Genomic DNA, 26340 nt, shown 5'->3' with positions numbered 1-26340 from the left:
TCTGGGTGTCCCTGCTGTTCACCTGCTGGGCTCTGTGTGGCATTAGGTCATTGTCACCTGTCCTCCCCCCTTGGGAGAGTTGTCCTGAAGGCTTCCAAGGCAAGGTTTGGGTCGAATGTCTCTATTCTCTGTGGGGATAACAAGAGTTAGGAGGGGGCTGGGCGTGGTGGCTCATGCCTGTCATCACAGCACTTTGGAAGGCCAAGGGAAGATTGCTTGAGGCTGGGAGTTCGAGACCAGCTGGGCAACATAGCAAGCAAGACCTCATCTGTACACAAAATTTAAAAATTAGCCAGGCATGGTGGCACATGCCTGTAGTCCCAGCTACTTGGGAGGCTGAGGCAGGAGGATTGCTTGAGCCCCGGACTTTGAGGTTGCAGTGAGTTGTGAAAGACACCATGGCACTCTAGCACTCCAGCCTTGGCAGCAGGGTGAGATCCTGTCTCAAAAAAAAAAAAAGAAAAAAGAAAAAGAAAGAAAGAAAGAAAAGAATTAGTAGGGTTTATTGGTCATTTCAGTGTCTGCAAAGAACGAGCTTTGGAGAAATCAAAATAGCCCCTTCCCAAAACGCTGGGGGCCTTGCTCATTCATCTCCTGCCGGAGAAAGGCTGATTTGGTCTTTAGGGGACACTTTCTTTTGGTCCCCCCGACCCCCAGAGATGGCCCTGGCCCCACCCCCTTGAGCCCTGTGTGCCGGTGTTGGCGTGGCGATGGGCTCTCAGCATCGAAGCCGAAGAGATTCCTGCTTGGCTCTCCCCACTTTCTTCTTCTTCGTGAATTTCCCTTTTTCTCGGGTGGCGGCCATCTGAGTGCTCTCCTCTCGTTACACCCCTGCAGTGTGGAGGGTGGGAGGCAGCTGCCTCAGTGACCGTCAGAGACAGCTGGGAGCTGGTGCCCCCCTCTTCTCTGTCTCTGAGTCCGGCTGGGGCCCCCTTAGCTGCACCCTCCTTCTCCCTGTGCAGGGACTCCCACATACCCGGTGATGTGGGGACACCTGGGAGATGGCTTTCAGGGAGGTAGCTGCCCCAGGCCCCAGGCCCCAGGCCGGACTCCAGGGGGAACGTGAGTGGGATTGTGCCCAGATGGTGGAGGGAAGGGAAGACACCAACAGGACAGTGGGCACCAGGGGACCTGCACTCGTGGGTGGGGGTTCAGTTTTCTGGTCCCCGGCAAAGCATACTGAGAGAGCAAGGGCTGAAAGTCAAATGGAGTAGCTGAAGCTCAGAGCTGAGTCCCGAGACCCTCCGATCCATAGCCCAGGCCTCCTGTCCATGGAGCCAGGCTGCAAATCAGGAGACCTGGGGAGGGATCCTGATGGTTCTCAGCACCCAGGTCAGGGCATCACACGTCCTCAGAGACAGGTGGGGCCCTGCAAGTCACTAAACCTAGACACACCTCCCTGGATGCTAATTTCTACCCCGGGCCTCTGGACCACCATTCACACTCTTGACACATAAACGGGCCTCACAGAACCCGATGGTTGTTCAGGCTCAATTTGATTACCTCAGTTGACAGGGAGCTCACTGTCTGCTGAAGGAGCCCACGTGGGCTGGGACAACTCTCAGTAGGAAAAAAAGGCATTTATTTTAGTCCCAGAACAAGTCTTCTCTATCTTCCATATATAGCTTTTCAGATGTTTAGAAAACTGCCTCCCCTCTCCCTGCTACCCAGCCAATGTTTTCTTTTCCAGGCTAAACATCATTTGTTGGTTTAACACCACGTATGTGCCAGGCTCTGGTCTCGGTGCTGGTGAGACAGAATTTATAAAACAGACATGGCCCTTTCCTCAGGGAGCTCAGAGCCCGGCCAGGCATCATTCCCAGATTCCTCCTCTTGAATGTAAGAAGGGCTGCAGGTCTGGCTTGATCAGGGCAGAAGTGACAGTCCTGCTTTGCTCTCCACACTTCTGTTAATGTCTGTGTGAAGCTAGGCAAGTCACCTAACCTCCCCGGGCATTGTCCTGAGGATAGCAGCTCTACCCTCCCACCCCACAGGGTTAGCGTGTAGGACCTGGCACGAGTCAGGGTTTTACTTTGTTACACACGTGTGCGGGATGTTATTGCCATCTAATCCCACGAGGGCCAAGAGGCAGGGAGAGAAAGGTATTTATTTTGGCAGTGTCCCTGTGACAGCAGTTACTGCATCTTTCCATACAAGAGTGTCTTCCATTCAGCAAACACACTGAAATAGCTAAACGACGTGTTCATTTACCTTCTACCCCGGCAACCGATACTGGGTGCTTACTGTGCTCTGGGCTCAGCGCAGGGGCCGGGGTGGACGTTAGGGGAGAATGAAAGAGGTGGGGTGCCTGGCCCCAGGAAGCTGACAGCCTAGTGAGAGACAGGCTTTCAACAGCCCCGCCCAGATAAATCAAGAATGACATTTTTGATGGGTGGCACGAAGGAGAACAACATGGGGTGCTGAGAGCCAATACCAGGAGATCCCCTTCACGTGAGAGGATGAGGGGTTGGGGGGGTACGGAGCTGAGACCTGAAAGGTTCAGAGGGGAAGCCTGGGGCTGCAGAGGGAGCTCCTGGCAGGGGGAATTGCATGGGTGAAGCCCCTGAGGTGGGGAGGAGTTTTGTGCACCTAAGAAACTAGAAGATCCTGGTGGCCAGAGGGCAGAGGGCTGGGGGAGGAGGTGGCAGTGGCAGGGATGGGGTGGAAGAGGTGGGTGTGGCCAGTTCCCGTGGGGCTCCCACCAGAATGGAGCCTGTGGCCTTGGCATCACCAGCTGGACTGCAGCCAAGGCACGCAAGAGCTGGAGCAGCGGCCGGGGGGCCTGCAGGCGTTGTCGTGGCTGCAGGTAGCAACACTTGGCCCTGAGACCGCTGGGTCGTGTGTTCACTCCCCTGGGGCTCACTCCATCCCCTTGCGGGAATAGGACTCATGCTGTGGGGTGACGCCCACTTGACCTCTGACTCCCTCTGCAGATGTGACTTTCTCAAGGCCAAGCCCGTGGCACATTCTGTAGCCCCTGTGCCCAGCACAGTGCCTGGCCTAAGCTGGCTGTGCTTAGCTGGCTGCTGGCTGTGTCGCTCCTGCTACCTTGTGTGGCCTCGGGCAGCTCACCTTCCTCCTCTGAGCTGCTCGGGACCCTCATCTGTCTGTGTCTGATAAACGCTCCCGACTCTGTGAGCCGTGGGTAGGGAAGGGAGCAGGAAGCCGGCGAGATCACAGGAAAGACGGGTCTTTGCAGACGGGAAACTGTTAGGAGGATGGAAGGTTGCCCTGGTAACCAAGGCCTGCCCTTGGGTTATGTCACCCCTTCTCCTCCCCGTGCCCACAGTGGCTGTCAGCTGCTCGTCCTCGCACACACAGGGGACGAGACGTCCAGCAGCAAGCGAGTTGCCCTAGTAACTGGCTAGTGGCCCAGCCGTAAGAGGTGGGGTTGGGATTTGGACGCAGGAACCCCCGCTCCAGAGCCCAGGATGCAGCCACTCTACTCTCCTGCCGCACTTCGCATTTTCTGCAAAGCACTTGCAGAATGAGTACGTTGTGCTGTTTGTGTACCTTGCCGCAAAGAAACATCATCCTCATTTTCTAGAGGAAAAACGGGGGCTCGGAGAAGTGAAGTTCACCCAAGGTGACACAGCCAGGCCCTGACTCTGCTCTGGGTGGGCTGCTCTGGTTGGGAGGCCTTAGTTCTGGCCCTGGAGGAATGTGGAGTGGGGGCCTTGGGGGCTGTGTTGGCACGTGGTCGTGGCATGCAGGGAGCCCCACGAGCACACGGGCTGCGGCCCTGACTGCCGCCTTCCAGGACTTGTCAGGCTCCATGGCAACCCACATGCCGCCACTCTGGGCCTGATATTGTTTTCGTTGCCTTGGTAAAATATTTTGTTGAATGCAAGCCGTCCGTGCCCTCTGTACATGCTCTGGGGCAGGGGGTGGAAGAAACAACATTATTTATGTGTTTAAACGACTGAATTACTTGTTACTTTTCCCTCTACCTTTCTGCCCCAGGGGAAAATAAGTGTCCTGTCCCTCCAGGCTTTCTGGTTCCTGGAAGTGTGCATTCTCGGGCGCGAGGGAGCCAGCTGCACTGTGGCTCACTCACCTCGGGCAGCGCATGGAGCCCAGGCTCCTGGCCCCCGTCCCAGCACAGCTCCCTGCGCCAGGCCTGGCTGGTGTCAAGGCACCCAGCGACCAGCAAGCGTCCACAGGCCGCCACGCGATGCCAGCTCCCAGCTGGGCCCGTGGACTGGGAGGAACAGCGGACAGGAGGCTCTGCCCTTTGGCCGCTGATCGCCCAGGCTGCTAGATGAGCCTCCCACATGCGTGGCGGCGATTAATCACGCCAGCTGCCGCAGGAGAGCGGGAGGGGTTGCTACAGGTGGTGAGACGCTGTGCCATGTGCCGGGGGCGTGCAGCCGGGAGGTCTGGGCTCCTGGCCGGCTCTGGCATGGGTGACCTTGGGCCAGTCCTTTGTGTCTGTGAGCCTCACTGTTCCCATCTCTGAAGTGGAGATAAGAACAAACCTGTCTGCCTACTTCTTAGGGGAACTGGGAAAGCGAGAGAATGTGACAAACCTAAGTGTGTTTTAGACATCACAAAGTGCCAGGCGAGTAGTAGCTGAGTTCAGAGGCAGACATCTGTTTGCTTTTCTTCACTTCCTCCCTTTTTCTCCCCCGTCCCTTCTCTCCTTTTCCTCCTTCCTTCCTTTCTATCCTCCATCCTTTTCCTTCTTCCTTTCGACAAATGCCTGCCAAGTTTCTTCCCTGCATCAGTGCGGTGCTAGAGAGCAGGGCGCAGATGAAGAAGACCTGGTTCCACACTTTAAGGAGTTTGACAGTAGTTAGGAGCCAGATGTCACCAGAACTGTACAGAGCAAAGCGTCGGCGGCGCTACCAGCTGGGCTCTGGGCAGGACGTGTCCAGAGTGAGCGGGGACAGGGGCTGAAGCTGGGAGAAAGGTGGGGAGGGGCTGGGCGGTGGTGGGGAGGGGGACCCAGCGTGGCCAGAGGGAATCGCCCCATTGTGGGGAGGGAGGGAGGACGGGGCTGGGGGCCCAGAGGTGCTCACCGTGCTGGCACGCCCCGCTCTCAGAGGGAGAGCAGTGTCCCCTCAAGAGCCAGGGAGCCCGTCAGTCCCCTCCCTGCATCCTCAACTCCTGCAGCCTCTGCCCTGCCTCCCCTCCCCTCTCCCTTGGCTCCAGCCCCCAGTGGACCAGAGTAACTGGGCTTGGAGGAAGAACCACCACTAGAAGGGAGAAAGGCAGGGAGGAAGTGGGGGGCAGGAGGGGGAGTGCGGGAGCTTTGTGGCTTCTGGGTCTGGGCCTGGCCCAGGAAGATGATTAGAGCAGGGCTGTGAATTAATTAGCTAAGGGAGAAAGCGGAGAGGAGTGGGGAATGAGGAAAACACGCAAAGGGAGAAAGAGGGAGGAAAGCGTCTTTGCGATTATGTTGGTGCAAGTTGGAATGAGGGAAAACAAGGGTCTCATTTTAGAAAAATCAATGCTGCTCTCGGCGTGGTGCAGGAGTAAACGTCGTCTCGTCTCGGGGAATCTGTGCAATTCGGCGTTATTGGGTCTCGCCACGTTGTGCTGAGACCAGCAGCTGCTGCGATGTCACTGCAGTCACTGCCACCACCCCCACTCTGCCAGCCTCACGCCTCCCAGGTGTTGAGGGGACCCTGGGACACCTGCTGGTGTCCTGGGCTGGGCAGGGCGTGACAGAGACCAGGTCATGGCTGGGCAGGTGATACCTTGGGCTCCAACTCAGCAGCAAAACTGACCTTCGTGTAGTGGCCAAGTTTTGGCCCCTTGACTGGAATGAGTCCCCCTCAAAGCTTGTGGGTCCTGAGCCCCTCCCCAGGGCTCTGTCCCAGTAACAGGTACTCCCCATGGGACTGATGAGTTATGGATATTAATGTGTGTCCTCTCCCGGAGGATCCTTTCATATGTTAACAGCGGCCTTCTGGATAGGGTGCCTCATTATTTTCACAGGTTCAGTGGTATTTATTTTCTGCACAGGTAACACATTCTCCTGGCTCCAAATGTAACAGTTAGAAAAGGGGGTGCAGTATAAATTCTTTCTCCCAGTTCCTTCTTCCTGGAGGAAACCAACATTAACAGGTTTTGTGCATGTATATTTCCAGACACATTTTATGCATATAAAAAGAAGTACATATACGTATTGTTTCCCTATACTTTAAATTCTTATGTAAGTGGTAGCATATCCTAAATTCAGCTTTTTATCCCCTTTAGCTCTAACTTTGGGTATGTTATCAGTGCATGAAGAGCTCTCTGATTCCTTTTCGTGACTGCATGACATTCCACTGTGAGCCTGTCCTGTGATTTATGTACCCTTTCCCTTGGCGATGGGTAGTTAGGTTATTTCCAGGCATTTGCTGTTGTAAAACAGTTACCGCAGTAAATGACTCTGCATGTTTGTCATTTTTTTTTATCAAGTTCAAGTAGTAATATACTGAGGTAGTGCTTTTTCCCCAAAATACAGAGTCAGGCCCGTGGGCGAAATGTTTAGGAGAGAAGAGAGCGTCCGGCCATTCTCATCTCTGCTGTTGCTCCTGGCAGCTGTAGGCTGCTCCAGCGCAGGGGTGAGGAGGGAGGGACAGCAGGGAGGTGGTGAGGGGCAGGGTGATCCCAAGAGGGGCAGGATGTAACATCTGCTCCCCCTACCTAAGTCACCAGGGCTGGGATGGTGGTGCATCTTTGCCCAGGTGACCCAGCTCCAAGCTCTTGATGGAGTTCAGAGGGGAGAGCTGGTCTGGCTCTGTTTCTGCAGTCTCGATCCCCCCAGCGAGGTGCTCTGTGCCACCCCACTGGGGGTTTCCTCCTGTGCTGGGAAGCCCTCCCTGCCCACCCGGCCCGTTGCCAGCGTTGCTCCTGCATCCGGCTGCCCTTCAGGCTTAGGTCTGCTAAAGTGGCCTCATGGGAGAGTGGGGGCAGTGCCAGCTCTGGGCCTGCACAGCCCTGGGTTTGAATCCCGGCTTTGTTCCTGAGAAGCTGCATGACAGGTAGTGATTTTAGAAACAAAAAAGTTACTTAAAAATAATGTTAAAGCATTTCAGTGTTCAAACAGAGTTTTTTGAAATGTAAGGAAACACTTTGGGCTTGACCCCGGGTCGGGGGATGGTTGGGTTGGGGGAATGGAAATCAGCTCCTCGAAGCTCTGGACCGGGGAGGACTGAACGTCCCGGCTCATGGAGCGTCACACTGCAGGGGCTCTGAGACTTTGTCTTCTCCTGCCACCTCCTGCATTGCTCTGGCCGAGAGTGTGACCTGTCCACTAAGGGATTAAATGCAGAGCTGGGGCACGGACAGAGGCCGCTAGGCTCTCAGGCCTGGGGGGTTATTTGGAGTCTTTTCAAAAAAGTGCAAGCTCCTGGAAGCAGGAAATCCCTAAGCACAGCTGGGCAAGAAGCAGACACAGCTGGCGTTGTGAAAGGGATGTGATTTTGATGAAAATGCACGAAAGCACAAGCTCCCTGGGGTTGCAAGGGGATTTAGGGGTCCCAAGGCTGGGCCAGCATGCTGGGAGGGAAGGTGCAGCCAGGATGGGAGGAACTGTGTGTTATTTGTATGAGAGCCCAGGTCAGTGGCGCTAAGTAGCTCCTGATTTAGCTTCTCATAGGAGTGAGATTTAAAACCACCTGCACCACAGGCCCCCCACTGCTGGAGATTTAGCGGTGATGGTGCTCGTAAACCTTGGGGTGGCAGCAGCCTTGCCGCAGTGCCTGGGACAAAAGACGCCTTTGAAGGAAGGACATGTCTCCACAGCGGGCCCTGTCCCAGCCACACCCTGCTCGGAGGCTGTGGGTTCCTGTCACTCTGTCTCCAACCTGCTTCAATCTTAATAGAAAAAAGTCCCCTGCAGGTTTGTCACGTGGAGTCACAATGAAATGTGGGCTGGGGAGCCCAAAAGGGCAGACCTGGCACCAACACTTGGGGTTCTGAGCAGGCAGAGGCAGCTCAGGGAAGCACAGAGCGCCGTGGTGGCCAGAGCTGTTGATGAGTGGAGCGGGCCTCACCGACTTGCTCATTCCCACAGTCAACGGGTGTTTACGAAGCTTCTACTCTGTGCCAGCACCGTGCTGGGCCTGAGGATGTGACGGTGAGGGAAAGGAACAGCGTCCTCCTTCCAGAGGGTCCGGGTCCAGTGTTGAAGACAGTCAAGCAAGACAGGGACCGCAACCAGTGCTAAGATGGGGTAGGGCCAGTACTAGGGAGCACATGTCAGGAACATCTGACCTAGCGAGGGTGGCCAGGGACAGCTTCCTAAAGTAGGGAGCATTTAAAGTGAAGCCTGAGAGGTGAGCTAGCCAGACAAAGAGGAGGGGGAAGAGGGTTGGGGTGGGAGGTAAGGGGGAGCAGCACGTGCAAAGGCCCAGGGGTTGGAGACATGGAGCTGTGTTTGCTGCTAGCAGAGGCATCTCAGTGGAGGTTTGGCAAGGGATATGGAAGAGGGGCTGCAAACACCAGGTGGGGTGGTAGAAGTGGGGACTGTGTCATTACTTGGCCCCTTCTGCCCCTAGACGCTGTGTTTCCGAGTGTGTGGAAATCTCTGAGTTCAGCATGTTTGAGTGTCAAGTATGTGCTGCCTCCTCCAAAACCAATGATGATAGTAAGAGTTGGGGTTTCTGGGGCCCTTGCTGGGAGCCAAACACTGCTAAACACATTGTAGGCGTTATCCTATTTAGCGCTCATAACCCTTTATTTAGGTAATACTATCGGTCCAGCTTTATAGATGGGGAATACAAGGCTTCGTGACGTTAGGTAATTCAAATTGACTCAAGGCCACACAGCTAGCTAAGTAGAGGCACTGGGACTCAAACCCAGGTCTGTGCAATCTGAAGCCACTTCTCTCTGCCTCAGGCCCCCCAGGTGGTGGGCACCCTCCGTCTGTCTGTCCCACCCTCCGGCACTACCTCCACTGGTTGTGTGTGGCTCTGTTGTGTGTGGCCACGAGCAGAGGCCAGCTCCTTCAAGGACGGCGTATTGCAAGGCAGAACCAGGGGACAAGTTTTTAAATCAGCATTAAAAAAATGCTCGACAAGCTTCATGTTTTGCTTTCCTCGTAGGTGGTGAGGATCAATTTCCCAAAGAAAAAAAATCAATCAGTTGGAATGTGTCTTTCTGGAGAAAGCCTGGCATCTGTCAAATGGGGAAAAAAAGACCCAGAAAAAGATTTTCTTGGGTCGAGTGCTGGGGGTTGCTGACTCAGGCCGTATGCTCCAACATCATTAACAAGTTGAAAAGCTGTTGCTCTTTGTGGGAATGCAGTCTTGGTGGTTTGAGCAGCTCAGATGGGAAAATCCTGTACAAAGCAAGGAAGGCCAGGGGTGCCAGGAGCAGCCCCAGGCCGGTCTGGGGGCTGCAGCATGGACTGGGGTTTGTATTGGGCCCAGCGGTTGCATGCAATTGCTTTGTGTGGGAACCCAATAGAAAGTTCTGACAAGGTGACAGTTTTAATTGATAAACAATTATTAACAGTTAAGCCTTATTGAGGCGAGGCGAGCTAATACCTTAGGGGGAATTAGTAGAGATATAAGGGAGGTCCCCAGGGGAGTTTGCAATGTGACACTGGCATTTGATGATAGATGGCCCCCAGGGCTTGAGACTGGAATGGAGTGCCCAGACCCCAGGCTGAAATCCTTCCAGTTGGGCTTTGCTGTGACAGTCCTGGTCTGTTAGCCGGAGAATCACTGGAATTTTTCTAAAGAGCATTTTGCTGTCCCACCAGGGGAAGGATCTGGGGCTTAGCATTGTCCTGGGCTCTTAGGTTAATTATGTGTTCACCTCCATGGCCCATTAGTGCCGTTAGGGCCCCGGGTGAGGGGAGAGATCCTTTGCAGATTCCGATACTTATGCATTCAACATGGATCGATGGGGCCCCTGCCCTGTGTCAGGTACCGGCGCTAGGTGCCGAGACGTCAGGATGAAGAAGTCTGTTCCTTGCCTTCATGGAGGTTATGGGAGACAGACGAGTAGTACAGAGAAGTCAGTGCTGTGGCCCAGGGGGCAACCGCATACTGTAGGAGCAGGGAGGCCACCTCGCCAGCCTAGGAGCGGGATGGGGGACAGTGCAGTCAGGGGGAGCTTCCTGGAGGAAGTGGCATCCAAGCTCATGTGAAAGGTAGACACAAGTAAGTGGTGCGAGAGCTGGAGAGCTGGAAAACTGGGGTGTGGATGGCGTTCCAGGCTGTATGAAGGCCCGGCCCAGGGAGGGGAGGGGCTCATTCACAATGGGAAGAAGTGGCATTGCCAAAGACTCGAGGGCAGCAGGGTGTGAGGGCCCGGCTGGTAAGTGAAGGGAAGTAAGGAAGTCCCGCAGAGAACTCGGGGAGCAAAATTCCCCTGTCTGATGGTCCATGGGGAGGAAAAGGCTGGCACTCGTGCGGGCATGGAAGGGGCTCAGTAAATGTATTCTGCATGAACTTCAAGTCAAGAGTCACCTTCTCTGTGAAGCCCTTTCTGCGCCTCCCCCTGCCCCCAGCATATGGACGAACTGCTTTCTCTTGGGGCTCGTCCTGTGTTCTGAACCGGCTGTGATTTCAGCACCGGGAGCACTTCAGTGCCTTGTTCACCGGCTTGCTCCCTCGCTCGCTCACCTGGGTACTGGCTCCTCTCCTGCCACCGGTTGTTGGTAGCACGAAAGCAGGAGCTTGGGCTGATTTGTTACGGTATTCCCAGCACCTGGTGCAGCGTCTGGCATGTAGTAGGTGCTTAGTAAATGCTTTTGGAGTGAGAGATTGCTCAGAGGCAGGGAGATGGAAGACATGTCCTTGAGAAAACTAGCAGTGAGGTTCCCACGTGCCAGGCTTTGTCCTAAGCAGTTTACGTGTATTAATGATTTGGTTTTGCAGCAAACTTACAAGGTAAGGGACTTTTGTTCCTATTTTACAGGTGAAAAGTTGAAGCCCAGAGAGGTTCAATAACTTGCCTGAGGTTACACAGCCAGTAAGGGCAGAACCCAAACTTGGGTCCAGATGGCTCCTGAGTCCATTCTCTGAACTCACGATCCTGGCCCGTAGCAATCAGAGTGCAGCCCTCATCCCTCAGCCCTGAGGCTGCCTGGGAGCGGGAATTCTCCCTGTGGCACCCCGGGCCCCTGCTCTTTGGGGGCGGGGGCAGGAGCAGGCAAGGGGAGGAGCCACTGCCTGGGAGTCCAGAGGGCTGGGCCAGCATGTAGTTTGGACCCTTCTCCAAGGCCCCTGCCCACAGAGCCCGCACGCAAACACTTGCGGAGTGAATGCACATATGCGTGGTTTTTGCCTGAATGAGCAGAGGGTGCACGGGGGCAGGGAGACCCTGGGGTGCAGATCCCCCCGCCTTGCCCAAGCTCATGTTTCCCCCCAGAAGTGCAACCAACGGGCCTCCGTGAGAGAAGGGGCCTGGCAACGGGGCTGTGGCCTCCTTTCATTCCAGGCTTCCGTTCTCTGAGGACTGGCAGAGGAAGGGGTGTGACGGTGCTGCCCTGGGTAGATTGTTACACACCAGGGGGCTGACCCAGGTCGGTGTCTCCTCCTCCCTGCTCCCAACCCCAGCCCCTGCCCTCCCCTCCCTGCTTCGGATGAACAAGGAATTCTTTTCAAGCCTAACTCAGTCCATTCTATCATCCTCAGCTGGAAATGAGCCCAAGAATGCTCTGGGGCCCTGGTGTCCCAGCTCCTCTGCCCAGACCCAGAAAGAACAACAACAACAACAACAGTTTTCTTTAAAAAAAAAAAAAAAAAAAAGCAACAATTATAACTAACTCTGCTTCTGAGTCAAGGGCCATTTTACAGATGAGAAAACTGAGGACCAGAGAGGTTGCTCAAGGACATGCAGCTAATACGTGGCAGAATAGGGGCCCAGGCTTCTAAATAATGCTGTGCTGCCACAGATTAGCAAGGGCACCGCCCGAATTCAAGAGGAGTGGCTCGGGGCCAGCTCGGCAGGTTGGGTGGGGGTGACACTGCAGTCCCCGTCCCTAGACCAGGAGTGTTTGGCCCTTAATGTCCTTTCATTTTATTGGCCCCGCAGGTGCTGCTTTAAAAAAAAAGAAAATTGACTGTTCCTGTCTTGGAACAGATGTGGCCACAGCAATTAAAAGCCAACTCTAGGTGGGCCGAGGGGAACGGCCAGCCTTTTGGCTCTTCCTGGCTGTGGACAGGACTCGGGGCTGGAGATCTGAAAGGAATGAGTGATGCATGCCTGAGGAATTGTTGTAGAACTCCCCTTGGTGACCCCCCGAGCCCCCACACAGGCACACACACTGTGGGCCGCGTGACCTTGGGCATGGCAAAGTCACTCGTGCTTAGCATGTCACCTCAAAATTGGCACTTGGGCCCCCTTGGATGTAGGTCATTTTATTTCCAGGCTGAATCCAATGACAACCTGATCCAAGGCTCCTGCGGAGCGTGCCGATGGCAGGCCGATCGCTGTGCTTGGCGTACCCGGGGGCCTGGGCCCAGGGCAGGCTCCGGCAGCCCCGTGCCGCAGAATTCTGGGGGGCTACCACCCTTTCCCTGACCCCCTCCCCCAGCCTTCTGTGGTCCTAGCTGGGCATCAGGCTGGTGGCCAGGGAGCACGGAAGTTGTCTTTATTTATCTTGACCTTTTCATATACATAATTTTTATAGTTCCATTAACTAGGAAGACCATTTGCAAACCTCCAGGCAAAATATATTACCACGAACACCTCAGGGACTTGTGGTTGTCTTGGGCGGAATGCTAATAGAATCGAGCATTGATTCGCAGGGCGCCCCACGGGGGAGGGACAGCGGACGGGGCCGCCCTTGGTCAGGGAAGGGCTGGTGCTGTCCCCGCAGTTTGTTTGCAAGGAGACCCTCAGCCTGACTCACACGGCCACGCTGGATGCCGCGATCCCCATCCCGGGTCCCGGCCTGCGTGTGCAGGCTCACCCCTGCCCCAGGACTAGTGCCCGTGCCTTCCAGCCACGCCTCAGAACACACCTGTTCCCACGCCGTGCTCTGTGCCCGCATTTGTGGAATGCATTCTTCTCAAGTTTAGTTCGAATCAGTCAGCCAAAGAGTCGGCAGTTGCTGCTGCAGAGCCCTTTCCTCCCAGCGCTGGGGGGAACATTCCTATAATGTCATTCAACCCCTTCATTTCCTAGACAGACAGACTGAGACCAGGGGAGGGCGGGGCCTGGCTGAGTTCTCAAAGCCAGTCAGTGACAGATCTGCACGTAGAACTTCCTCATCGCAGCTCGTGGTCCAGGTGGCGGTGCAGCGTGAGGTTAAGAGCAGGCATGTGCAATCACACTCAAACCTCAGCTTGGCCACTGGATCAGTCGGGGACCCAGCAGGAAACAGGCACGTTAAGGCGGATCATGGAGGAGAGTTTAATAGTAAAATGGTGATTTATAAAGGCACGGGAGGGGTTAAGGGAAACCAACAAGACGGGGTGCAGCGTTTAGGACTAGCAACCTAGGAGAGCCACTGCCATAACCTAGGCCGGAAGTAACCCCTGGGGCCTTTAGCTGCAGGGGAGAAGGACCACTGTCACTGCCACCCATGGCCCAGCCTCTCCTCTGCCCACCCTTCCGTCTCCTGCTAGTGTTTCCCATCCAGAAGCCGGAGAGCAGGGAAGCCTATAGATGCCACCCATGGAGGTCCAGTTCCCAGGGCCCAGAGGAAGGTGGGGGAGGGGAGAGTGGATGTGGAGGGGCAAAGGGAGAGTCTCTAGCACATGTACTCTCAGGGGCAAAAATGGGTTCTTAGTCTGATTGTATATAAGGCACAAATATCCAAAATACATTAGAATTTCGTGGGAAGAAGTAATTAAGGAAAAAAATAATGTCTAAAAAAGGTTCAGAAGCACCACTCTAGCACAGTCTCTTCTTAGCTATGTGGATTTACACAAGTTGTTTAGCCCTTCCTGTGGTTTAGTTTCCCAGCTGTAAATGGAGGAGCTGTAATACTGACCTCTGGGTTTTTTTTTTTTTTTTTTTAGAGATAGGTTCCTGCCGTGTAGCCCAGGCTTTAGTGTAATGGCACCAGTCATAGTTCACTGCAGCCTTGAACTCCTGGGCTCAAGTCATCTACCTGCCTCAGCCCCCTCAAGTAGCTGGGACTAGAGGCATGCACCACCACACCTAGCTAATTTTTGAAATTTTTGCATAGATGAGGACTCACTATGTTGCACAGGCTGGTCTCGAACTCCTGGCCTCAAGCTATCCTCCTGCCTTGACCTCCCAAAGTGTTGGGATTACAGGTGTGAGCCACAGCCCTAGCTCTGACCTCCAGTATTAAATGGGGCCCTGTATACTCAGCACCTAGCACCGTGCCTGGCAAATAGAAGGGACCCCTCATTTTGGCCTCTTCTTTTCTTTTTTGCTCACCACACAGTCACTGGTGTCTACCTGAGCAAGACCATTGATCGCAACCAGAGTGGGCATTAAATCATCCATATTCCCGGTCCCCAGCCCCCAGGAGGACAGAGGGACGAGATAAAGTGCCGAGTCAGCTGCTGCGGCTGTCGCAAGGTTATGCTTCCCAGCGTCCCAGCCCCCTCGTTCCTTTCGAAAGCAGGACCGGCATCCCTTAGCGTTTCCTATGCTCCGGTTGGCCTCGTTTTCCATCTGGTCTTCCCGGGCGTGAGTCAAAGGTAGAAGGACAGAAGGGGGAGAAAGACACCTTAAATGTCTTAGGGAATGTCCCACCAAGCCAGGAGCTCCACAGCTGGGGGTACCCCCCCCCCGCCCAATAAAGCCCCAATAGTCAATATTTTAGGCTTTGTGGCCCATCGGTCCCTGTGGCAACAACCGCTCAACTCTGTCCTCGAGGTGCCAGAGCACTGCAGACGGCACGTAAATGACGGTGTGGCCGAGTTCCAGAAAAGCTTTATTTACAACAATAGGCAGCCAGCTGGGGTTGGCCCGAGCCTGCCCTACAGTGCTGGGAGGTCCCCTGTCCTTGCTTGAGCACCACAGTGACGGCCGCTCCCCTACCATACAAAAGGCCCTTGGTGCTGCTGGGCCCGTTCGGGTGTTAGAAAGTCTTGCCGTGGGTTAGGCTGGAGTCTGCCCCCTTGTCACTTGCTCCCTTTGGTCCCTGTGCTGTCTGGGACAGAAGGGCTCCCACTTCTCTTTAGCAGCCTTTCAGCCTTGTCAGCTGACCGAGACCTGCCCCCACCCAGAACTTCCTTCTCCAGCTGAATCGGTCCTTTGTCCCCACCGCACCCACCCTCTGCATCCCGATCCTTCTGCCTGGCTCCTCAGCGTCCCCTGCAAAGCACGGGACGTTGGGAGTCCCCAACGTCCGCGTGTGCAGCGCGTGTAACGCATGGCCCGTGGGGAGGTACAGCGTGCGTAAGGCCCTGGCTTTGCCCTCAGGAAGCTCGCAGTCTGGGTGGGGCGGGCAGGTGCACCTGCGCTGAACATGCTTCTTGGTGGAGTCAGGAGAGGGCAGTGGCCGGCCGAGTCACGTGGCTGTGCTGTCAGAGCCCGCCTGGGACTCCCCTTCCTCGATAGCAGGTGGCTGTGCAGCAGTGCCAGGAGGGCTTGACAAAGTGCCTGTGCAGAGTTATAGGAGTCAGAGAAGGAGGAGGCCAGGGTGGCGGCCACCCTAACCCAGCCCATCCCAGGTGGCCAGCTCGTGCGGGGTCTGGGGTCAGAGAGAGCCGAGGGGACTCACTCTAGGAGCAGCTGCCGTGTAACCCCAGGCCCCTGCAGGGTGGTGGCCCACTGCTGGGCTCCACCAGGTCCCAGGGAAGGAGTCAGCCACTGGGAGGTCAGGAGTGTCACGGGTCTCACCTCCACGCTCCCCAGGAGACTCTCCCCGAAGCGCCCCTGCCCCCCACAACCAGGGGATCAGACACGCAGAGGCCCAATTGCCAAATACGAGATCCGAGTCTCGGGTATTTGCTATCAATATTTCATGCTTCAAACAGCACTGTCTAAACAACACGATGAAATATGGATGGATTGAGGTTTTGACAAGCAAATAGTGCAGGCAAAATACCAGGCGATGGGGAGGGGAGGGGGACAATGAAGTCTGGCGGGACCACAGGGACACCTCCTGCATCTCTGGAGTCAAGCCCAGGGATTGTGGGATGATTGTCCTCCATGCATAGGGTCATCAGGGGCCAGTGTGCAGGGTACAGGGCTGAGCTGGGGTCTCTGTCTGCAGTCTGGGGGAAGGTACTCTACGGACTGTCCTACAGGTCACTGGGACTTTGGGGAGGGACCAAGGGGCAGGACACTGGTGGTCTTCCTTCTCAGATTTCACGCCCTCCTCCCCTGAGGTGGTCCAGCCCCCTACCCGCCCCCACCCTGCATGGGGCTCAGTGTGTGGACGCAGCTCCTTTGGCCTCTGTCTCCGGCCATCTCACTGGCTCTCCTGGGACCAGCCACAGCACCCCTATGCTGTTCCCTCTGGACTGGCTCCCCCAGCCCCTGAGCCATGTGGGCAGGGGGACAAGCAGCCTGGGTGAGACGTGAAATCCCGAGGTCTTGGGCCCTCTCGGCCCCTCCACCTGCAGAGGCCTCTGGCCCTAGGACCCTCATCCCCAAGCTCTGTCCCCCGCCGCTCTGCGAGGTCACCAACACTCAGGCCTCAGCTTCTCCACGTATAAAATGAAGGGGCTGGACGTGATTTTCTCTGAGGTCCCTTCAAACCCGGCAGGCTCACGATTCACTGCCTGCTCTCGCTGTCCCTGGCAGAGACCCCGGAGGTCAGGGTCTTGCTGTCTGCAGTCAGAGAGCAGCAGGAGGGGTCAGTGAGCTCATCTGACAAGCTGGAACACAGATGGGCCCAGCTGAGGAGCATGAGGGGACCTCAGCCTGGGGTGGGGACAGGGGAACCCCTGAGGCCAGGGCTGGATTCTGATGGGGGGCTGGGGGATGCACACCTGGTGTCCAGGGTGTCCTGGGGACATTGACCCACTCGAGCTTGTTTGGAAACTTCAGTGGGAACAGGGGGAGCCAGGGCAGCAGGAGTGACTATCGAGGTCTTGCTAGCTGCCAGGTGAGCAGCTCGTGGCTCTATGAGCAGCTGGTCCCCGGGGTTGGGCCCAGCCCGGTTCTACAGCAAGAGCCGGGTCAGCTGCTCCCTAGGGCTCCCAGGAGCAGGGACAGGGGCAGGGGCAGGGGCAGGGACAGGGGCAGGAGCAGGGGCAGGGGCAGGGGCAGGAGCAGGGACAGGGGCAGGAGCAGGAGCAGGAGCAGGAACAGGGCTCTGGTGCTGTGGAAGTTTTTAGCACAAGCCAGAGCCCTCCCTGAAAGCCACCTGCAGCAATGAGGAGGACCTGGGTGCCAGGGCTGTCCAGACATCCCGCATCCCAGGCTTGTAGCGGACAGACGGGCTGACTGCAGTCCACCGACCACGGCACATCTCAAATGGCTCTTCTGGGGTCTGCTGTGCCTGGAGGCCTGGGCAGAGCGGAGGCAACGGCTTCAGGATCGGCTTTTGTGTTTGGAGGGGCCGGAGGACCACACCAGCCATACATGGGCCTCATCTGCCCTGACAGTGCCCTCCGGTGGCATCCAGGCCCCGCAGTGGGCGTGGCTGTGGCCGCCCCTCAAAGCTCACCGCAGGGGGCCACCTGCCCCCTGGACCAGGCCAGGACTGAGCAGAGAGAAGTCTCCAGTTGCTTTCAGCCAAAGCCTTCATCTAGATCCCTTCTAAGAAAGTGACAGGTTTGATGGAAGCTGCTGATTTCCCGAGCTGCTTTCGGAACCGGCGGGGGCGGCAAGCGGGGGCTTCCTGTAATCCTTCACTGATGGATTAGATGGTGGGGCAGATCTCTGAAGAGCAAAAGATGACCTTGAGAAAATGCGGATTCTGTCCAAGGAAAAGAGAAATAATCTCCCTTCCTCAAACTGCTGTCAATAAGCCTCGTCGCCGGCGCAGTTGCGGGAGACTTAGCTTTCTGCCGAGCTCCCACCTCGGGAGGCTGCAGCGTTCGACTGCGTGATAAGAAATTGCCAGGCACTTTCTAATTACAATTATCATCATCGTGGATGTCTCTCTTAATTACTTTCTTATAATTAGCTGTTGCTTTTTTTCCTTAGCATTTGTGTACTTTGCAGATTTGCTGACATTTGAGAGCCCCAAAATAGGGACATTTGGGGAGGAGGGCAGGCAGGTGGGGGACAGTGAGATGAGCCTCTTCGTGTCAGGTGGCCTGGTATGGCCGGCCGGGGCCTCTGCAGAGAGAAATTGTCCCAAAGACGAGAGGGACAGGTCATTCCTGAGCAGGTGGGGAAAGCAAGCAGGAGCCTGGACTTGAGGGTTGCAGTTGGTGGAGGTCTCCCGTGTTAAGCATGGGAGGGAACGTACTTGGAAAGCCAAAGGCTCCCGTTTCTTGGGCTTGGGTTTTATTTTAAGAAACAAGGCTGGGATGAAGTGCACTCTTGCCGGATGCATTTTGGAGTTAATGAAATGACTCAGGTCAGGTGTAGCTGGCTTTTCCCCGAAGCCAGTGATGTGTTCTGGGTGTCCCCGGGCCCCGGGAGTTGTGCAAAGTGGCTTGTGCTCCTTGACACGATGGCCAATGTTCACTCTTTGTTTTCCTTCTTCCCCCCGCGCCCCTCAGCCCTGTGTACGGAGGAGTGTGTGCACGGCCGCTGCGTCTCCCCGGACACCTGCCACTGCGAGCCCGGCTGGGGAGGGCCCGACTGCTCCAGCGGTGAGTCTGGGGGCTTTGGGGGTCCGGTGGCCCCCTGGTGCTGACTTGGGTGGGGGCTGTGGTGTGTGCATGTTAAGTTCGTGCATTGGGCTGGGGTGACCCCGGATGGGCTGCCCAAACCAGCATGGGCGGCGGGGGTGGGGAGGCACCCCTGTGGTGAACACATGGTGGGACTAGGGGAGGAGAGGGCTCTAGGGGGTGGGGCAGTGGTTTGTGGGGGTTGTTGTATGAATAGGGAATTGGGGGGTCATCTGGACGACTCTGACCTTTGATGGAACACTGCTAGATGTGGCCTTCGAGGGTGGGAGTGAAATGGACACACCGCCCAAGAGGGCAGACCCAGGAGGGCACCATGGTCTAGGCCTGATCCTCCGTTTTGCTGGCCCTAAGGCTCAGTTTTGTGGGTGCCTGCGGAGGCTCAGGGGGTTGAGACTGCTGACCACTAGGATATCTCTGTGTCCCCAAAAGTAGGAGAACAGGACACTCATGGGGGCGGGTCGCTGTGTTCCTACATTTTTGTAGGTAAACAGTTCACATTCTCCAGGGAGACCTTCTTGGTGAGCATGGAGTGAGGCAGATGCTCTTGGGGCTGAGCCGGTGACCCACAGTGGCACTGGGCATTGTCCCTACTTGTGGGGCTGACACCAAGAGGGTGGGGTACACCTGGCAGCTTCTTGGGGGATTCTCTGCCAAGAACCCAGATGAAGATGAATCCTTCCCCTTAGCTCACTCCCTCAAATATTTGCAGATGAACCCCTTGCCATGGGCACGTCATGCAGTCAGTGGTTGGTTCATGTCATGGTCTTATTTGATTTTCAAAGAGGCCTTGACTAGGGTTGAAGCCCAAATTTCTTCCTGCTTTGAGCTAGGCAGAGAGTCTTTTTATGGTGACTTGAGTAGATAACATAGCCAAGCCGATCCACTAGGGATCTAAGCCCCATTACTTACCTATCTCGGGGAGCCACCTCTGTGTTCCCTGTCCCACACTGTGACGGCCATGAAAACTTGGAGAGGACAATGTTGGGTCCACACTGGCCCAGTGTGGCACCCTTGCCCTTCCCCACTCTCTCTGCTGGCGTGGAAGCGTCTAGTTATGGTTCTTCTTTCCAAAGGCCTTGACTGGAGCCTCCCTGGGTGCCCAACACATGAGAACATACGTGATGATTGAGTGTGTGGTTTTGAGCCTGGGTGATTGTCGAGGCTCAGGGAGTCCAGGGTCTACTGGGGTACCCAAGAGACTCTCTGATGTGCCGAGATCTCCAGTGGCCATGGTGGCCGCCTCCTTCCACCTGTCCCACCGCTCTGAGTGGGCCGTGGCTGAAACACAGGATCGGACAGCAAAGTAAACCTGCGGGAAGGTGAGCTAGCGCGATGTGCTCAAGTGGTCTCTCCGTGGACTTGCACTACAGAAAACACGTCGGGTGAAATGTCTGGGCTTTTCCTCCTTATCTATGTTTTGTTTAGTGTGACTTTGCTTTACAATGAATCTCTGATGTGGAAATATCTATCTGGGATTAGGTGAACCCTGCTGTTGGATTCTGATGCAAGGGCAGCCTGTCGGAGGCGGCTGAAATACAGCCTGGGGCGTGGGGCCCTGAGTGCACATAAATCAGTGCAAGTGTGTTTAGTGCTCGGTGTACGCTCAGAATGTGCCGGGCGGGGGGCAGGCTCGAGGGTCTTTTAGACGTGGTCTGTGTCTTCTCAGTTTCCAGTCTAGGGGAAGAGATGGAATGCAGGTGGCATTTGATGAATGGGACTGAGCAGATTAGAGCAGGCCTTGCCCCCAGAGTGAATTTACCAAGCACGTAGGGGAACAGCCTTGTTATTTCACAGCACTAAACTGGGCTCATTTCACCCCCAATTCAGTCACCGGACTTGGTGCTGAGGAACCCCAAATCTGTTTCCTCTCGATTAAACCCGCCCCCATGGGCTAAAGAGCCACCACTCCTGGGTCTACTCCAAGGCATGTACTACTGAGCCCACAGGAAGTTCTAAAAGACGGGTTCCAGCCTCGTTTTGAGGGACGGCAGCATTGAATGAAAGGAATTCGTAGGTTCTCACACCTTGAATAGCATTCAGAGCACTGAATATACAGATGCCCCGCGAAAGGCTTTCCGGCCTCTGCTTGGGTCCCTGCAGTGACAAGGAGCTCACCACCTCCTGTGGAAGCGCATTCTCACTGTTGGGAAGTCTTTTTTGTCCAGTGGGAATCTATCTTTAGCTTCTACTGGCTGGTTCTCGTGCGTGACACAGGCCAGGGCAGGGGGATGGATCGCTGTGACCTTCCTTGCCATGCCTGTCATTGGGCAAGGCCACAGACTGTGTGGATAGAGACAGTCATCTCAGGGCAGTTGACAAGAGCCACTGAGGCTGTGTAGGAGAAACTGCAGCCCCTTTCCACGGGTCAGCCCTTCAGGTATTGGAAGACGTTTCTGCCCCCCTAGCTTTTCTTCTCCCAGCTCCTGTGTTTCTCCTGCAGTGTCCTCTGGACTGCCTTCCGCATCTGATTTCTCTCCATGGGCTGTGGCCTTTCCTCCTCTTAAACTACCATTCCTACGTCTGCCCACACAACTGCAAGCTTGGTCTGACCAGGATGGAAAAATAATAATGGAGAGACCGACTATTCCTGGAAGTTTACTACGGTCTGGGCACTTTATTTACTTATCTACTCTCTTAATCTTCACAGCACTCCCATGGTGTAGGAATTATTATTTAGCCTCATTTTACATATGAGAAAGTTGAAGTTCAAAGAGGTTAAAGAACATCCAACAGACACACAGTTCATAAACAAAGAGACTGAGACTATCACCCAAGCAAAAACCTAGGTCCTGAACCTCAGCCTCCAAATTATCATACTCTCCTTCCTTCTGGATGCTCAGCCTCTGTTAATACAGCCTAAGGATGAAATAGATCTTTGATGAGAAAACATGGTTGCTCACAGGGGAAGGAGGCTCTGCTTAAGAGATGGGACCCTGAGATGTTGTTGTGGAGGTAAAGGAATCAGCCATGGGACACAAATTGTTAACAGGTTTACTCCAAGCAATTTGAGCCTACTCGCTCTGAGCCATGGACACCTGTCTGCGGGTGTGTGCTCCGCAGTGCCTTAGTGTGTCTGTGGGCCCCGGTCTGTGGAAACGGGTGTCTCAGTGCAGTGTGGCTTCCAGAGATCCCTGAATGGGGCCTGTACATGTGACACCCTTGCAGAGAAGCTTTGATTTTGTTGAATAGAATTAATTCTTATTTGTTTTGTGTTTTCTGATTCTTAAATTATAACTGTTCATTTTAAAAAGAAATTTAAACACACACACACACATATATATATATATAAAGAAAAATCAAACTGTACCAAAAATATGGACAAAAAAGGTTAAACACACTCACCCAGAGCTAGCCACTGCTGGCATTTGTGTTCTTGTCCTTCTTGTCATTTCTCTACACATTTGCACGTAAAGCTAGCTCTAGATACAACTTTTATTATTTGGATCAATTGTATGTGCTAATCTATAACTTGCTTTTTAAATTCAGCTTTATGTCATGCACTCATTTCTTTGTCAATAAACATAAATCTCCCTTTCAGTGTTTCATGACCTCATAGAATTTCATTCTATGGATTAGCAAATGTTTTTATTAACCAGTCCCTGGTTGATGGGCATTTAGGTACTTTCTGATTCTTCGCCGTTACAGACCCACCATCCTTAAGCCAAGATCCTTGGGGCCTGTTGTTTTCAGAATTTAGAATTTTACAGAATTTGGAAAGTCTATGGTGACTATATTGTATGTGACACCCACCCCTGTGAGGTCTGGACAGGACCCGGGTAAAACAGCAATATTTCTGAAGTGACGTATGACCGATCACATCTGGTTAACATAAAGGTAACACATAACCTCAAGTCAGTTTCATGCAGATTTTGCCTCTAAATGAATTTTGGTGCTGAACTTAAAAAATTCTTTTGGTCTTTATAGGGACTTGTAGACTGTGGACTTGTGGGTAAGAGCCTGTGCCCCTGTGTGAGACCGCTGCCGTGATTCTTCTTGTGCATATATCTTTGCCCGCGTGTCCCCATTCCATCTTAGAATAAATTCCTAGAAGTGGCAGGGAGGGTTATAAAGATGCTTCATCCTATGGCCTGCCCTGCCCTTTGTGGCTACCAAATGATTTATGACAGTCACGAAGGGGACAGATCTAGTGTTTGGGTAGGGGCGGGGACTTTTCATTCTTTTGCAGACTTATAACCCCCTAGGCGAATTTCTTTAAGGCCTGGACTAATTTCTCTCTGCTCCACAAAAGAAGTGAGAAGATGCTGATTTGCCTGGGGGCAGACTCATTCACTACTGTGGATAATTCCCAGCTGCTAGATGGACCAATATGGGGAATGGAGTGGCTGCGTGCTTGGTCATAAACCCCCATCCCATAGAATAATGAAGAGTAAAAGGATGAAATGTCAGTTTATACTGAATAAAGACGACAGAGGGACTCTTATTAAATTGCACTAATCTCACAAGTGGAGATAAAAAGAAAAAAGTTTTCCTATATTGAATATCTAGCTTTTTAAAGTAATTAGGAATATTAAAGCACTGACAATGATTGAGATAGAAACATTATTCATAACTTTTATTTCCGCACCGGGCAATGATCCAGTATATTTCATTTATGAGGTTTCAGCTGTAAGGAGAAGGACGTGAGCCAATTCCTAAATTAAATATGCCCTGTTAACTTTTATAAATGATGCCCGAGAATTAACTTGGAAATTTAAGCTTTCGTTGTATTTATTTAATTACTGTATTTCCTGGGCCCTGCTTCTCTGCCTCCCATCCCACTGGTGCTTTGCAATTTGGGTTCTGGGCTGTAGGTGGCATTTTTTGTTTTGGTCTTGGGCCTCCCCAGAAGGGCTGGGGTAGAGATGAGAGAGCAGCCCGTCCTGGCATTTCCCCACCGGCTTCCACATTCTTAGATTCCACCAAACCGGTCTTATCCCCGTGCATAGGAGAAAAAGTGTGCGGGACAAGCAAAAGCTCAGTAAACAGTGTCTCGCTGTCCGGCAAAAGCCCTCCCCCGTCCCCAGATGCTGGCGTGAGGCGGGATTGCAGAGCAGACCTGAGGTATGAAGGAGCAGGAGCCACGCTGGGCCGCCACCAACAGTCGCTTCTGCCAAATCTGTTCTTATCTTGAGCGGTGTGAGGGACCTGCCGGCCTACTTGGCTTTAAGCTATCTTTGCAGATTAAAATAGAACATTTACCAGCTCACAAATATGCCTACACTCCCAAACTAGCCCAGAACCCTTTAGATCCGTGCTTTTCCAACTTAGGTATCTGTTTGCTAGACATTCCTTTTTGTTTGTTTGTTTTTTGAATTATGGTAAAATATTCATAACATTAAATTTTCCATTTTAACCATTTTTAAATATACAGTTCTGAGACATTAGTGTATTCACATTGTTGTGCAATTATCACCACCATCCATCTGCAGAACTTTGTCATCTTCCCCAGCTGAGACTCTGTACCCACGAAACGCTAACTCCACGTTGCCCTCTCTCCCAGCCCCTGGCAACCACCATTCTACTTTCTGTTTCTGTGAATTTGATTACTCTGTTCTACATATAATTGGAACCATACAGCATTTGTCTTTTTGTGACTATCTTGTTTCACTTAGCATAATGTCCTCGAGGTTCATCCATGTTGTAGCATGTGTCAGAATTTCCTCCCTTTTAAAGGCTGGGTAATATTCCCTTGAATGTACATACCCCACATTTTGCTTATCCCAATGGACAACTGGGATGCCTCTGCCTTTTGGATATTGTGAATAATGGTGCTAAGAACATGGGTGTACAAATACCATTTGAGTCTCTGATTTCATTTATTTTGGAAGATACCCAAAAGTAGAATTGCTGGATCATATGATAAATCCTATGTTTAATTTTTTGAGGAATCACCATTCAATTTTCCACATCGGCTATACCATTTTACACTCCCACCAGCAATGCATGAGGATTCCAATTTCTCTACATCTTCTCCAGCACTTGTAATATTCTGGTTTTTTTTTAATAATGGCCATCCTAATGGGTATGAAATAGTATCTCATTGTGGTTTTGATTTGCATTTCCCTAATGATTAGTTATGTTGATCATCTTTTCATGCGCTTATTGTCCATTTGTATATCTTCTTTGGAGAAATGTCGATTTAAGTCCTTTGCCCATTTTTTAATCAGATTGTTTTTTGTTGATTTTTGGGAGTTCTTTATATATTCTGGATATTAAGCCCTTAGTAGATACAACCACATAAAGACATGGTGGTCAACAACTGGCCACGTATACAGTAGTGCTCAGAGCATTAGGCTAGACCATGTAGCCTAGGTGCGTAGTAGGCTATACAGTCTGGGTTTGAGTAAATACACTCTATAATGTTCACACCATGACAAAATCACCCAGTGACGCTTTTTTCAGAAAGTATCCTCATTGTTAAGTGACATGTGACTTATGTGGTTTGCAAATATTTTTTCCCATTCTGTGGGCTTCCCTTTTCACTCTGTTAATAGTGTCCTTTGATGCATAAAAGTTTTTTGTATTTTGATGAAGTCCAGTTTAACAATTTTTTCTTTTGTTGATTGTGCTTTTTAGTGTCATATCCAAGAAATCATCGCCAAATTCAATGTCATGAAGCTTTTCCCCAGTGGTTTCCTCTAAGAGTTTTAAAGTTTTAGCTCTTACATTTAGGCCTTTGATCCATTTTGAATTAATTTTTATACATGGTTTAAGGCAAGGATCCAATTTCATTTTTTTTGCATGTGGACATCCAGTTTTCCCAATACCATTTGTTGAAAAGACTTTTGCTTGAGATTCTTGAAGCCACAGAGTTTAGATTTTTCACCATGTAATGGCATATTAGTTACCTGATAGTTTAAACATGTTCCTTATCTTAGAACAAAGACAGATTTATTGTAAATGAAATGTACAATTGGTATTTATTGAAAAAATAAAAATATGATTATTTGAGCTCACTGTGGGCCTTTGGGAGCTATGCCACCAGGCCTCCCTAGGGGCAGGGCCATTTTAGGTGTGAGAGTTGAGAAGCAGTGGAAAAAGCAGGAAGACTGTCACCATAATTAGATCTCTCAGGGCTGGTGGCTGTTTGCAAGGATGGTTTAGAGTGGGATTAGGGCTTGAAGTCCTTTCCCCACCTGCACTGTGGGATTCTGTCTTCCATCCAGCATGTTGGGCTGTCTGCAGTGTCACCACTATCTGTGCCTGGGCTCCTTGGCCCCACATGGGCATGTGGGTTGTGGTCCGGCCCACACTATCTCACCTGGGGTGCTCCCAGGGTCTCCGCACCTTTCCATGATGCTCAGTGCTGACCTACCACAGTTGGAGTCATATGACCCCCAGAGTGCTATGGCTTTAGCATCCTGTTTTTCTGCAGCCCCCTTTCTATATTCTTTGTATAATCCTCATATCACTGAAATGCAGTGCTGCGAAGTGTGGTCTGGGATCCCAAAACCTAATTTCTGGCCACTGAGATCTCATAATTTAACTTGAAGCCATTGAATCAAGAGCTGAGAGGGTCCTCAGAAATTATCTGGTCCACTCTTCCATCTTACAGATGGACAGACTGAGGCCCAAAGAGGGGAAACACCTTGCCTGATGTCACCCAGGTAGGAAGTGGCAAAGCTGTCACCTGATCCTAGGTCCCCTTTGTTCTGGTGCCTTTTGTCTTCCTCAAGCTGCTCTGGGAGTTCAGAGCTGGAGTTGTCTT

General features: G+C 52.9%; 1 protein-coding gene across 2 annotated transcripts in view; it reads left to right on the top strand.

Annotated features, from left to right (window-relative positions):
- The window catches only part of MEGF11 (multiple EGF like domains 11), a 232206-nt gene that overhangs the window by 24884 nt on the left and 180982 nt on the right, over positions 1-26340 (top strand). For both annotated transcript variants that reach the window (XM_012758617.3, XM_012758621.3), the window contains exon 4: positions 18501-18593. In XM_012758617.3, the coding sequence (XP_012614071.2) occupies positions 18501-18593 (93 nt within the window). The remainder of the gene's footprint in view (positions 1-18500; positions 18594-26340) is intronic.

This window comes from Microcebus murinus, chromosome 6, assembly GCF_040939455.1.
Source record: "Microcebus murinus isolate Inina chromosome 6, M.murinus_Inina_mat1.0, whole genome shotgun sequence".
NCBI classification, from domain to species: domain Eukaryota; kingdom Metazoa; phylum Chordata; class Mammalia; order Primates; family Cheirogaleidae; genus Microcebus; species Microcebus murinus.
Note: the sequence above shows the minus strand (reverse complement) of the source record. Positions and strands in the feature narration are given on the sequence as shown.